Source organism: Melopsittacus undulatus, chromosome 9, assembly GCF_012275295.1.
Source record: "Melopsittacus undulatus isolate bMelUnd1 chromosome 9, bMelUnd1.mat.Z, whole genome shotgun sequence".
In the NCBI taxonomy this organism is placed as follows: domain Eukaryota; kingdom Metazoa; phylum Chordata; class Aves; order Psittaciformes; family Psittaculidae; genus Melopsittacus; species Melopsittacus undulatus.
Window position 1 is genome coordinate 1425471 of NC_047535.1, and position 13901 is coordinate 1439371.

The 13901-nt window shown below is 45.6% G+C and overlaps 1 protein-coding gene across 1 annotated transcript in view; it reads right to left on the bottom strand.

Moving 5' to 3' along the window:
- PIAS1 (protein inhibitor of activated STAT 1) overlaps positions 1-10904 on the bottom strand; it is a 57936-nt gene extending 47032 nt beyond the window's left edge. Inside the window, exon 1 of the mRNA XM_034066044.1 lies at positions 10871-10904. Coding sequence (XP_033921935.1) covers positions 10871-10894 — 24 coding nt within the window. The 5' untranslated portion in view covers positions 10895-10904. The remainder of the gene's footprint in view (positions 1-10870) is intronic.
- Positions 10905-13901: the final 2997 nt, after the last annotated feature.

Sequence of the window (13901 nt, forward strand, 5' to 3'; positions counted from 1 at the left end):
AACAAAAGCACATTTGAAAGAAAAACCCTTTTCTAGTTAACTGAACATAGGAAACAAGTTTCAACACATCTCTGCTTCCCCTTAAAACAGCTTGGCACCACCTCAGCATTCTACATATGCTTAAAAACAACAGAATAGCACAGGTCAAAGGAAGCCATGCAAACCCAGTCCGCACGCACAAGCTGGCTATTCTTGCAGAATTAATAATATTACAACAACAAGAACAAACCATAGATCTTTAGCTGGCTATTCAAAGTTCTTTCTATTACCAGCATGTCCCAGTTGTTCCAGGACTAAACAATAGGGGAAGGTCACGCATGGAGCTCCGCAAGGGCCACGCTGGCACACAGAGCTTAACCTATTCGTTAACGACCTAGAAAATGAAGTGATCAGTGGGGTGACAAAGTTGCTGACAATATGATGTGGCTGCAAACTGAAGAATGACTGAAAGGCCTCAGTGACAGAGCAATTCAATGTACATAAACACAAAGCGATGCCTATGGGGAAAAGCAGCTCAGGCAGACCCAGCTTTACATGTAAAGTGATGGGCTCTGGGCTGACCTTTACCACACTAGAGCGAGCTCCTGGGCCCAAGATAAACAGACATGTGAAAACATCAGCTCGGTAGCAGTCAAACACACAAATCATTCTTAGAAATCATTAGGAAGGGACCAGAGAGCAAATGAGAGAGCATTCTACATTCTATCAATCTCTGCTTCACCCAGAGCTCAATGTGCGGGTGGGTTTGGTGGTCTCAGCAAAAAGAAAAGTAAAAGAAAAGAGAAAAAAGAGAAAGAAAATAAGATCTCTTAGAAGTGGCAATGTTCACTTCTAGAATTAAAGACTGACAAAAACTAAGACTTTTCAACCTAAAACCTGGGGCCAGATGTGACAGCAGCCTAGAAAGCCATGAACAGCACAAGGAGACCAGACAGGGATCAACTGAACTGTCTCTTTCATTACACAATAGAGCAACCAGTGGATGAAGGTCACTGGAACCAGACTCAAAGGAAGAAGGCAGCAGAACACCACAAATCCCTACTAAAACACTGGGAACAAAAGAAGTTCGGGGAGAACCTGGGTAAACACTCAGAAAACGAGGTTTATTCCACTTGTCCAGCCAGGAACCCCCACCTGAACCCCCAATGGGTTCAGAGGATGGAGCTGAAAACAGCTAGAGACCAGGAGAATACTGCATGGAGGTGACAGCTATCTCTCATGCTCTGTCCTGGTTTTGCTTCTCCCTGTGCACTCACTTCTGGAAGCTGCAGGAGACAACACCAGGCCAGATGGACCCTTGGCCTGAACCAGTGCAGCTACTTTTACATTCTTATGATTCAGTGTATAATGCATGTTTATTTTTAGCCATTTCCTCAGAAAACCCAAGCGACGTCAAAAGCCTCTAATAAAAATGGTACTTCTCAACTGAAAACAGTCACATTTTAACACAAAAAAGGTTCAAGTAACCGAAGGAAAACCTGGGTGTACACCCTTTAGAAAAATATTATCTAAAATCCTTGTAATTCAAGCCGACAACAGTTCTGGTACTTGATTAAAATAATGTGAAGCCCTGCCATCAAGCAGCCTCAGCAGATTTACTGACAAGATACTGCTAAATCAACACAGAACCTAGGAAAAAGAACAGCTTTGCTTCTGCACCACTGCTGAAGCTTCAGCATTATTCATTTTGGTGCAGCACATTTATAGGAGCGCTCACAACCCCATAGACAGCCTGAGCAGAGCTTTCTCCCAGTTCTCACTAAACTCCAAACCTACACAAATACTTGGACTGTTTCAAAGCCTCTTATTTTGCACCAGAGAAACAAGATACAACATCTGCACAAAAGTGAGATCATTTTGTCAAGGGAGTCTCAGGAAACAGGACGAGGAATGAATGCATCAGAAAACATTCTCATGCACACAACTTTATACAACACGCTCCTGAAGCTCAGATTACAGATTTTACCTGAACCAAACACATTATCCTTATTGGATTTGGCCTCTGCTTTTTAATAAACAAATAAGTGAGCTGCACCTATGCTAAACTGCCAAGCAAAACTGGGCTCACTGCTATTTCCATCCTATATCTGCTATGCTGTGCACTAAGTAATCGCGTTTTCAGTTGAAACGCTGAACAGAGCGGCCTTTTAAGTCCAGACCCTGCTCTACAAAGAGGGCATGAGGAACATCTTGGAGAAGACTAAATGAAGGCAAGGAAGGCAGTTTAGCTAGGAAGGATTCTCAACTGTCTGTCCCACTGTAAGGGGCAGTAAATTTCTTCATGTAAGCAGCAGGAAGTGATCTGCTTACGCAGCGAATGCACAGAGATGCTCCTCTTCAGAAGGCAGATATGCTTTCTCAGGAGGAAGCTCCAGCACTGTCACATGCAGAAAAGCTGGAGGAACCTCACATAGGCTGATCAGACCACAGGACTGCAGAAGGACCAAGATTAGACTAGACCACTGAAGGGACTCTCAGGACGACCAGTCGTCCTGCAGAGACACAGAGCCAGTTTCAATCCCAGAAGCAACCAGGATGGATTATTTTGCTGAACTCTGTGGTTTGGCTCAGCTACCCATCTGCTCCCCTTTGTGAGCCTCAAGTAGCAGCATCAAGCAAACACACGGTCAAGAGGGCCAAGGCTGAAACCTGATGGACCTAAGGCACCCTACTGCAAACCACACACTGAAAATGTTGCAGGGGACAGATCCTATGGCTGCTCAATGAGTTGTATGGTACAGAAAGGTACAGCCACAGTTCTGGCTGGCTGCTTGAGCATGTGCCCACTGGAAGAGCCACCATGAATATAAACCCCTACAGCTTCAATGTGACATTTCAGTGTACCTAAAGTGTGCTGCAGTTTTATATTTTGCCAGCTTTTTGGAATAGAACTGCCTGGTCTTTTTTCCTAGGATAAACCTAGCTTAGAAAACCAGGCCTCTAATCTCAGCTCTTCCCAAAGAGTCCAGCTTAACTCCTGCCCAACACACACTTCTGAGAACATGTATCACATATGCTTGCACACTCGACTGGCTGTGGCCACAAAAAATGCTGCTTCAGGAAGTGAAGGCAATGCTGCAACCAAGCAGTAAGGAGCCTGAGCTCAGTTTTCCATCTGCTTTGTAACCACATGTTTTATGGGAGGGGAGGAAAGAGTGGGAAAGCTTGGTACACCAATTTGCAAAATGGAGCCTCCCGGTGAAGAGATGCTACCTGCTGCCTGTCATCTGCCATCATCTCCCTGCTTTTGAAATCATCTTTTCAAAGCAACCTCCACTTTTTACACTGATACCAGTTGACAGTCTCAGGAAATACTTCTGCACATTTCTGAGTATTTTTTTATGCATCTTTTTATGCATTTTTTATGCATTTATGCATAACATAAAACCACAGGAGAACTACATCTACACCATGGACTCATCTGCCCAAATCCCATCCCCAGACAAGCTGCTGGTATCTTAGTGTCAAAGATGGGAGGTACAGCAAGATGAGGTGGCAATAGGCTGGGGGAATAGAGCTTATAAACTTGGTGAAGAGCAGGCTTTGGAGGAACTTAAGGGCAACTTTTTAACATGTAAAGGAGGTCATGAAGAAAACAGGCACAAGATTAAATAAGAGCCTAAAGTAAATAAATAGATAAATAGACAGAGAAATAAACTGTTTTCATTGTCAGAACAGCTGAACAGGTTGTCCAGAGAGGCTGTGCAGTCTCCATCCTCAAGAGGTTTTAAGGACCAGACTGGATAAAGTCCTGAGCTACCTGTTTTGACCTCACAGCCAATCCTGTCTTGAGCAGGAGGTGGGACCAGAGAGCTCCCAAAGCCCCTTCCAACCAAAATTACCAAATAACCCATGGTTGGGATCAAGGGAACAACCAGGTGTCAAACTGAAAATCACAGCAAGGAACGGTGACAGGAGAGTGCTACTGAACTCTTGCTTTGAAGAATTTAGCCTGACAAACCTTATCTGGGCTGGAAACTGCGGAAAAAACACTCTTAGGAAACACTATAAACATGCAAACGCAGGGAAGAAAATATCTACAGGAGATAAAGGGATGCTTCACAGCTTACTGTTGTGGGAAAGTCATTGGCCATCAGCCCCAGAGCAGGGTAGAGATTGAAATTCTCCCCTTCTTACCCTCTCCTGCTGTTAGTAATTCTAGGATGGAAACTGGCAACTGAAGCATTACCTACAGCCCATGCAGTCCTGGCAGAAGCAGAGAGGAAGCAGAACTCATACATGTTTATTAGAATGCATCCAGAAAGCTCATTACCATTTCCTAAACAAAACAAGGGAAGTTCACTACAGAGCAATCTTCAGAGATGCACATAGAGACAGTAACACTTATCTTTCTGTCCTCTATGCTAAATAAACTCTAGCATACCCACAGAGTCTCTGCTCTGCTGCAGAGCTTAGGACTCTATCCTTACCAAGAAACGGCTTTAAAAGCTCCTTTTCCTCCTCCACTCATTATCATGCCACTTCCTATATAAATCTCTTGTATATCAACTCCTATTGACATAAAGGTCAAGCTAAGGTTGACCTTTGGTCTAACTGTATACTAGCTTTACGTTTCTGTTTCACATACTACAGGCAAGCCCCATAATGCCCAACTTCTGCTAATTCCTGCTCTCTCCTAGTCTTGGATACAATGCTTGCTTACAGAGCACTCCACAATCCCTCCAGTACATGTTAAGGGAAAGAATATATCAGTAGAGACATGGCAGTACATCTACTGCCATCCCTAATCCCAACAGGAGAACAGGATTAAGCGAGTTGCTGACAAACTCCTGGATCAATACACGTGCAACAGACACGGGAGTCTCAGCAAAACAATAATAAAAGAAATGACAATCAGGTCTATACCACAGCACACAGAGAACAAGAATATAATGTTACCTGGCTTCATTTGGTTTTGGCTGCCACAGAAAATCTGGACAATAGGCTAACATCTCCCATCCTCAATTCCATATATTCTCATTTTTAAAGGTTTAACATCTTTGACTTCTTGCTATAGCCCCAAAGCTTCCAATTTACTCTGATATAGACACATTTTGTGGCAGTGACTACTTGTTCAAAATGGCTTTGACAGCATTGAGTAAAATTACAGAAATAAGCACCTTTTTGTAAGCCTCTGGAGCTCCTTTCTTCTCCTCACCCTCTCCTTTAACTACTAAAAGAATCTACTTTTAAGAAAGGCATTTATTTTCATGAACAATCGAAGGTACTTTATACAATTTTTGTATCATAAAATGCAATTCTGCTCATTTTAAAAAGCCCAAACCAACACTCTGAGCATTTATTGGTGTGCACAGAACCGGAATAGTGGCAGAGCCATGAGACAATCCATAGCCAAGCTCGACCAAGGGGTTCTGAAATTCAGCTGCCCAAGTGTGTGTCACAGCCAGCACCCAAACAATAAATTTCCCCTTCTCTCCCCCATAAGAAGAGGACAAACACTTCTCTGTGATTCTTACAGGCACATTTGTGTGTAACCAGGGGTGAAATTCCCACTTACAAGGGACAGCACAAGCTGAGGCAGCTGGAGTGCAAAAGACACATAGGATATATATCAACAAGTTTTCTAGTGTAAAACCCGAGCTTGCATCCTTCACTGAAGTCATGCCTTCCAGAAGGCATTTACCACTCCTCATGGAGGAGAGAAAGCCGAGTCTTCCATTAGAAGGGCACCTGTAACATCATTCATCAAAGCAAAAGTTCACTGGCAGCGCAGTGGCAAAAGCAAACAGACACTTGTAAGACACCCTCAGGTTTGTAGGTAAAAGTCTTTCCCTTGTGGAGCCAAAGGGCCAAACACCATCATTATGTAAGAGAAAAACTGCAAGGGATGCAATCCATTTCCCATACTCTGGAACTGGGTGATGCCAAGGCCTCCCAGAGTAACCCTTTCAAAGCAGGTGCTATTACTTCAAATTCAAGTTTCAGCAGAGACCAATGACCCCCATGGATGGAGTTCCCACTAACTCTGGGGTTCAGCTCTGAACTCACTCATAAGCATTACTACAATCAAGTTTACAGGAGTGGCTTTAGAGAAACACAGAAGTTGAGCACTCAGAAGACCAGAGAGGACTGGGGATAGCTCCAAACAGGCATAGGGAGCACTCGAGCCTCAAGTGTTTGGAAGTTCTGTTGGGTTTTCACTATAATGGCACTAAAGAGGAAAATGATCAGATGTTGATTTCTGTGAGAATGGACCATAGGAAGTAAAATCTACCACACCAAACACATTAGTGACAAGGCTGCACTTACCTCAGGGCTCTCTATGAATGGAAATAGGAGTACAGACTGCAGCAGTCATCTACATCCCCATAAATGACTTTAGTATCTGGATCTATCTTAATTGTCTTCACCCCACTTCATGGGATGCTTTTACATATTTGCCTTGTGTGCCTGACCCCTGAACACTCTTATCAATGGCCAAGCAGTCCTGAGCCCTTCCCCTCCCCAGGGTAACACTTTTCCCTTATTCTCACAGAATAAAGCTAAGTAAGATGCATCTTCTACCCGCCTCTTCACTTCCAAGCCTTTCAACTGCAATTTCTAAATACATTTATAACCAAAAGAGAAATGAACTGTAAATCCATTAAAAATAACTACTACAAACTACCAGTTCTTTTCTTCCTTCTCACAAGTGACAAGGAGTAAGAATTTCACTCGCACAGGGCTGCAAACACTTCCAGGATGGCCCCTAACCTCCGTGAGGGGTTTATGCCAGACGTGCACTGACACTACATTTACATGTATGCAATGTGCAATCTGGGTTTTATTGGCAATAAAGAACTGTTATGGATTGGGGCTTTGACAGTTCTGCAGTGATGCACAGCTGCCAATTTTCCTCATCTGGTATCTGCAACTCCAGTGTTAGAGACCAAAAGCTCAAAAAAATTAAATACCTAGACCAAAGTATAGTTAAAAATACAATTATAGTGACATACAGCAAATTACAGGCATGAAAAATAACGTAATCCGTGGACTCAGATAACAATGAGAAGTGGATTATATTGACTTTAATCACAGAAATACACAACCCCAGCAACTTATAAAAGGATTAAGCAAAAATAGCTCGTAATACAGAAGAGTGAAATTCTAATTGAGCACTGGAATAGGCAGCTTACACTTATTGGCATTGACGATGCAATTTAACACAACCATGTCTCCGTACTAGAGACCTGTTTGTCACTATCATCAGCACCACCACCTGAAAGCCCTGCCACCAGCCTCTCCCCCTCAAAAAGCCGCTTCCCTGTATTGAGGGGAGGGGTATTTCCCAGCTGAGCACTTTTAAATGGGTTGTTTTCATCACCATTGTGTGGAAACGCTATTATGAATTTTCATTCAAACTCTTGGCTCACTTTTTTTAAGTATAAATTGTGTCTAACAAGAAACACACCAGGGATCTCTTCAATCCCCAAAGGCACTTTCTTAAAAGGAGAGAGAACAAAGGAGAAAACCTCCCAGCATGTGCTTTCCAAACCAGCTTCTTAGGACAGTATCAAGAATGACAATACTAGAACATAAGCTTTTCTTTTTCATTCTTTGATCCATGTATAATTGAATTGATTATTGCAAACTGTGTAATGATTTCCAAAAGACTCGAGGAGAAGGCAAAGATCACAACAATCTAATAACCAATTTAAAGAGATGTAAGAAATATTGAAGGAAAGATTTAATCACTCAAGTATACTCCTTCCAATTAGAAAGAGCTTTAAATAGCTTACCTTGAGATAAATTAGAATCTGTATGCAATTATACAGGAATAGTAATTAAGATCAGGAAAATTCACATAACCCCCAGCCTAAAGAGTCAGGGAAGTACTTCACAGCAGAACAGACTTTTCAGTTACCTTGTTTCATCAACAGAAGTGAAAACACACTGGCTTCATTTATCCCAACCTTCGAGTACCAGAGAATCCAGTACCCTTCAGCCTGGGATCTGCAAAGTATGCTTGATCTTATCTGATTATTTGCTCTCTGACAGGACAACCACTCTCAAGCAGAGCAAGAGACTGAAACACTCCTGATTGTGGCACAAAAATACACTACAGGAAACGCTATTTCATGATTGAGAACTGTAGGAAGCTACGGTAAGGAAGAATGACCACTGCTTTTCTGGAGGAAGCAAGAACTTTAATTTCACATGTGCATTTGGCAACACCATCCATCACATCACACTCCCCAGTTTACATGTACGTCCGTGACTTACACGTAATCCCATGGTTCTTTACACTGAAAGGCAAGAAAGTTTTAGGAACTCAAGTTTCTCTCACAGACTTTATTTGGCAAGGCACGTGAGCTACTGCACTGCTTTGGCTTTAGTTTTTAAAGGTCACTACACTGAAATCAATGCCATTTGCTAATTAATCAAAGGAGAACCAGCAACAGATTTTACCTAAGAAAACCAAAATAATCCCTGGAATTTGCTGTTCATTCTTCAAATAGCAGAGCCCTGATCACAAACCCTCAGTCACCAACTTGCAAAAGAAGGAGGAATTTCAAGGCATGTTTCCTGAGGATACACTCCTGTGCAGCTGGGTGCAGTGGGTACTTCTAAGATGTAGCAGCTTTCCATTACCCACATTTTTCCACGGAGCACTCACCTCATCCAGTACCTAATAACCGAGCTCTACTACTGGAAAAACGGTGTGTAAGTGCTACAGCTCTAAAGAGAAATCTTGTGCCCCCTTGTCTTTCCCTCTGCTTCCTGACAGAGCAGGACACACCCACACACCTCTTTTCCTTTGTAGAGCCTAGAGGAAAAATATATATATATTGAAGTCATCAAAGTATGAATTTATGAAGTAACTGCTTCACTTATGTAAACTGCCAAGCCCCTATAGCTACCAAAAAAAGCTTTTCCCAGTGCAGTGCTCCCAGCCTGCAGTGCCAGCTTGCGAGCAGCACTGCACATCCTGAGCAGCAAAGTGAAATAGTAAAGAAACAAGGCAGTTTGGCATTTACCCTTCGGCTCCCTGAGGCAGCACCAGTACTTAAAGAAGAAAAGTGTAATTTCTTGCTATCAGTTTTCAAGAAGCAGGTTCCAGAAATAGCTCAATAAAGAAGGCTGGGGTGACAAATATACTTCTATGAAAGCTCCACCTGTAAAGCTGCAAAGGAAGAGAAAAGGACAGGCCTCTTCACTAGGCTGGTGTGGATACATACCCAGAGGCTCTGTGATGGACAGGCTTCAGGTTTCAAAGCTCCCGAGACCGATGAACTGTTGATTTTCATACTAAAATCGTCCCTTTCAGCACTGTGCCTTGGCCACCATCCTGCCATCCTCATACACGTCAAAAAACCCAACTTTATTCCCTAGCGCTCATCTCTTTTAGCACCACTTGAGTCAGTTTTGCTTACGAAGGCATGACATAAACCCCATGCAGTGAAAACTCAAGGCCAGTTATGACAACACAATGCTCCAGTGCCACGTAAGACTAACAGAAGTTTAACATGGGACTTGCATCTCAACCCTTTATCTCAGCACAACACGAAGAGAAGTCTGAAGACAACACAGCTCAAGCATCACACTCTGCAAGACACCCCTAGAAACAGGGGACAGAGGAGGGTGCTTGTCCTGACATGGCAGACGGAGACCCCAAGAGCTGGAACACCCACAAGATTTTGTTCTTCTTTACATTCTGACAGCTCTAAAAATGAAAGTACAAGAGAGCTTTGATACCAAGAAAACGGAGACCTATTGAAACTCCAGGGAAAACAAAGTATTCCCCCAGTCTGACTCTACATATTCTGTAGCTCGTGTTGCATATTTAATATACTTCTGATCTGTGCCTTTGGCTCTATTAACTTTAAAGTAGGAGGCAGAAGCCCTCCTGATGAGCAACGGCCCTGTGACAACTACAATGAAGTTTTAAAGCCCCTGCCAGGTGTGGAAAGCAGCGTTCGCACCCACATACCCCTTGCCAAAGTGGCTGGGAAGTTTTCTGGGGTCTCTTCTCTTGGATATATGTTATTTATATTCACTTCTTTCAGTGTACAGCGCGGTCACCTCATCGCTCACTACTCCAATACCCACTACAGGTCAGGATACCTGGTGGGATGCACTACAAGAGGTTCTCCCTCTCCTCCTCCGGGGCTGGATCCCACCCCGTAGGGCAGCGGGACCCCCTCAGCTTCACCCATGGGGAGCTCTAACTTCACCCGAGGGTGCTCCCGAGCAGCCGGCTCGGTGCGTGCCGCCGGGTGACAAGGGCAGCCGCAAGCCTCCCCCTTCGGAACTCCTCACCCTCTGCCCGGGACGTTCCCTATTGACCGGAGTGGGATCGGGGCGAGGCCGGCGGGGCTCCCCCCTCTCCACAGCGGGCTCGCCAGGAGCCAGCCGCCTGTCAGCGGCGGGCAGCGCCGCTCCCCGGTGCTCCCTCCCCTCCGGCGCCGCTGCCGGAGTCCCCTGGAAACTTTACGGGGAGCCCGAAGAAGCGTCCCCCGCTCGGGAGCGGCCGAACCCCCTGCCCAGCGCCGGCAACTCCCGGGGGCTCCCCCGGCCGCCGCCGCCGCCCTCACCCCCACGCCGGCCCGGCCTAAGCCTAACCTCCCCTTCCGCCGGCGCTGAGGGGAGCCCTGCCCGCTCACCCCCCTCTCCCCCGGGGCCCGGCGGAAAGCGGCCGGGCGGGCGGCGAAGGGAGGACAGCTCCGCTCCGCTCCCCGCCCCGCTCCGTCCCTCAGCCCCCGCTGCCGGCGGGGCTCCGCCGCAGCCACCCCGGCGAGGCAGCGCCTCGGAGCCCCTCGGGCCGCCGGCAGCCGCTCGCCTCGGCCCCGGCCGCGGGGGAAGCACGGCCCCGACGGCCCCGAGCGGGGGACCGAGGGGCAGCGCAGAGGGAATTGAAGCTGCGCTTTACCTTTAGTTCCGCACTGTCCGCCATCTTGCAACTCCAGGCGCAGGCGCAGTGAACCCCGCCGGGACACCGCCCCCCCGCCGCCCCCCCCGCCGGCACGCAGCGCGCAGCGTTTGAATCGGGGCGCCATTTTGTCCCTGCTCGGAGCTCCGCCGGGAGGGGGTTCTCCGGTGGGGAAGGAGCCGGGTTCCCCCCCCAGGGCTCCGGGGAGGCTCCGAGTCCCCCTCCGGGGAGCAGAGCTCCGCTGCTGCCGCCGCCCTGACGGGGAAGTTTGAACCCTGAGAGCTCCGTCCTGCTGCGGCGGTGGCCGCTCCGTGAGGGGAGCTGAGGGGGGAGCGGGCGGCGCTCCCGAGGCACGGCCCGTGACGGGGCTCGAGCCCCTCAGCCGCTTGGCCTGCCCGGAGGGGGTCATCAGAGGGGGGAGGCGGTGGAGGAGCGTTCCGGTAGCCATAAGTTGATTAAAACTGCAATTTACAACTCCGCTTCCTGCTACGCTTTAAAAGTGCTTCGGAAATGGGACAGTGCGGGGGTCCCTCGGCTCCGCTCCGCTGAGGCCGGCGGTGGGTGCCGGGCCCCGGCCCCGGCCCAGCCGCTGTGCACCCCAGGACGGATTGCACCGTTATCGGTACCCGTGTGAACCGCAGCATCGGGCGGGCAATGATCGGTTTTACCTCCCTGAGCTCCTGTGTAAGAAGTTGGGGAATTAACGTGAGGCTTCCCTCTTAGGAAAAGCAATGCAGGTGGGGTTAGGAAGGCCTACGGAAGAGCGGAGCTTTTAGGTCAAAACTTAACCATGTCCTATCGTTTTTGGGTGAAATGTGGGTTCTTGCAAGACCAGCCAGTGCAGACAGGGGAAACATACACCAAAAATGCTACCTGGCAAGGTGACTGCATCAGTGGTGAAGTTGATCAGCTTAAATACAAGCATTTGAGTCAGACACCTTAGCTTGACTCAGCTTCCCTTTACCTGTGTGTTACTCTATGATGATACTTTCTCCACTTGGCCTTTACTTAGCACATAGGATGGAAAAAATCTGTTGAACACGGGCAATGTTGTACATCCTTTTAAGTGAAAAAGACAAAATTTAGTGGTTTTCCATAGCTGCTGTAATATTCATCATTGTACATTCAGAAAGCACTTCAATTATCTGCATTGCAAGACAAAACCAGCATTAATATCTCTATGCTACAGATTAAAGAAAGCATGCTTGAGGCCACACAGGGAATTGGCGGTAAGAAGATTACCACTCATGATTATTACTGAATTATAATGTATCCCATATGACCTGAATAGTTAGCCACAATTTAAAGTTAGGTAGTTTCTGTTGAGAGAAGCCTATGATAGGGGTATCGTGTAGCTTTTCGCTGCCTTATTGGTAAGGCTGTATATGAAGTTCTGATTCGTGAACAACAGAAAACAACCTGTATCTCTCCCCAAATACTTAATTTCAAAGCATTCCACCCATAAAGGTTCCCCAGCTTGGTCTCAAGACCAGACTGACAGAAAACCCAGGTGCATCTTTGGACTCCTCGCTCTGGTACCCTCTTTCTTCTCCCGGGTCATCCTGCATCCCATTTCTATTGCAGATACACCAGGTCTCCACTGTTCTCATTGATTTCTTTTACAGTTCTCAGCGTTCAGCATCAGCATATCAAATGAAGCATTCAGAAAATGAGCAATTAGAAAAGGCTGATAAGTAATACTATGATACTTTGTCTTAATACTGCATGTAATGAAGACTTATCAGTGTCTAAAGTGCTGGTTTGGGGAGGGGGCAGGGAGCTAGGCGAGATAGCTAAAAAAAATAAGAGTCAGATGACTACCCAGTACACCCACATGTACCATAATTAGCTGATCTATTTCAGTGGTCTAAACCAGCCCAGTTTAGAACACTTCATTTTGAATTGAATATGTTTAATAATCATGATCTATGAGTTTGTGTCTCATTTAAAGCGTTTGTCAAAAAAAATCTATAGTTGAATAAAGACAAATCCTTTTTTACAATTACCTTTTTTCTCCCCCCCTTAAAGAGGCTTGCAGCACAGCAAACACAGTTCTTCCTCTGCTTCTTCACTTCCTACCAAATTCAGTGGGATGTGGACATGTGCTTAAGTGCTTTGCTAAATCATGGCATAACACTATCAAACCTGACACATGGCCATAAACCACAGCGTCCTCTTTCAAAACTTGCTTTAAATAAAACGAGCTGAGGATGTCTTTGGATACATTAAAATAAGGAAGTGGACTAAAAGAGAGGATACAGAATATTCACTTGAAATTGGTTCACCCTAAATACTGTAAATGTTTTTACAAACAAAGCTAACAACAGGCCCTTTATTTTTCAGCTTGGACTGCTGCTAGTCACTTCTTTTTTAACACAGTATATACTTTAGCATGAAGAAGGAACTTAATGTGAAAAGCAATCTGTGCTTCTATTTTTAGACAATTATTTACATGTAATGAAATTTTGTTCCTCTCTACTCCGGAGGCTTAGATGATGGTTTCTTTGCCAAGAAAAGACTTTGTCAACACACAGTCATTTTCAAAGGGGCTCTCAGTTGCTCCAGCTCTGCTGCAGCTCTGTCAGTGATGGCAGCACTCAGATCTGTCACGATTCTGTCTTCGTTTCAAAAGGACATGCTCATCAAATAGTGCAACTGGGGTGTAACCAGAGCAGGTAAGAGCACCTCCAAAACAGTCTTCTGGTTGTCAGTCACCTCCATTCCCGAGCTAAAACTACAGTACTTTTTTCTTTTACCTTTGGGGGAGAGAGAGAAGAATAAAGATTAGTGTTTTACTCAACCACAATGTTGATATTTTCAATTCCCAGTTTTTAAAAGTTCATTTTCCCCTTTTTGCCATGTTACAATAAAATAAATTACTTCCACAGTCCAACTTCCACCCCCATTTCTTCTATTTCTCCTATTCTGTAACCTCCCCCAAAATGTATCAGATCACATAACTCACTTACTTAAAAACATGTTCAGACACAATAACACTTTTAAAACAGATATGCATTTTTTTCTACTACAT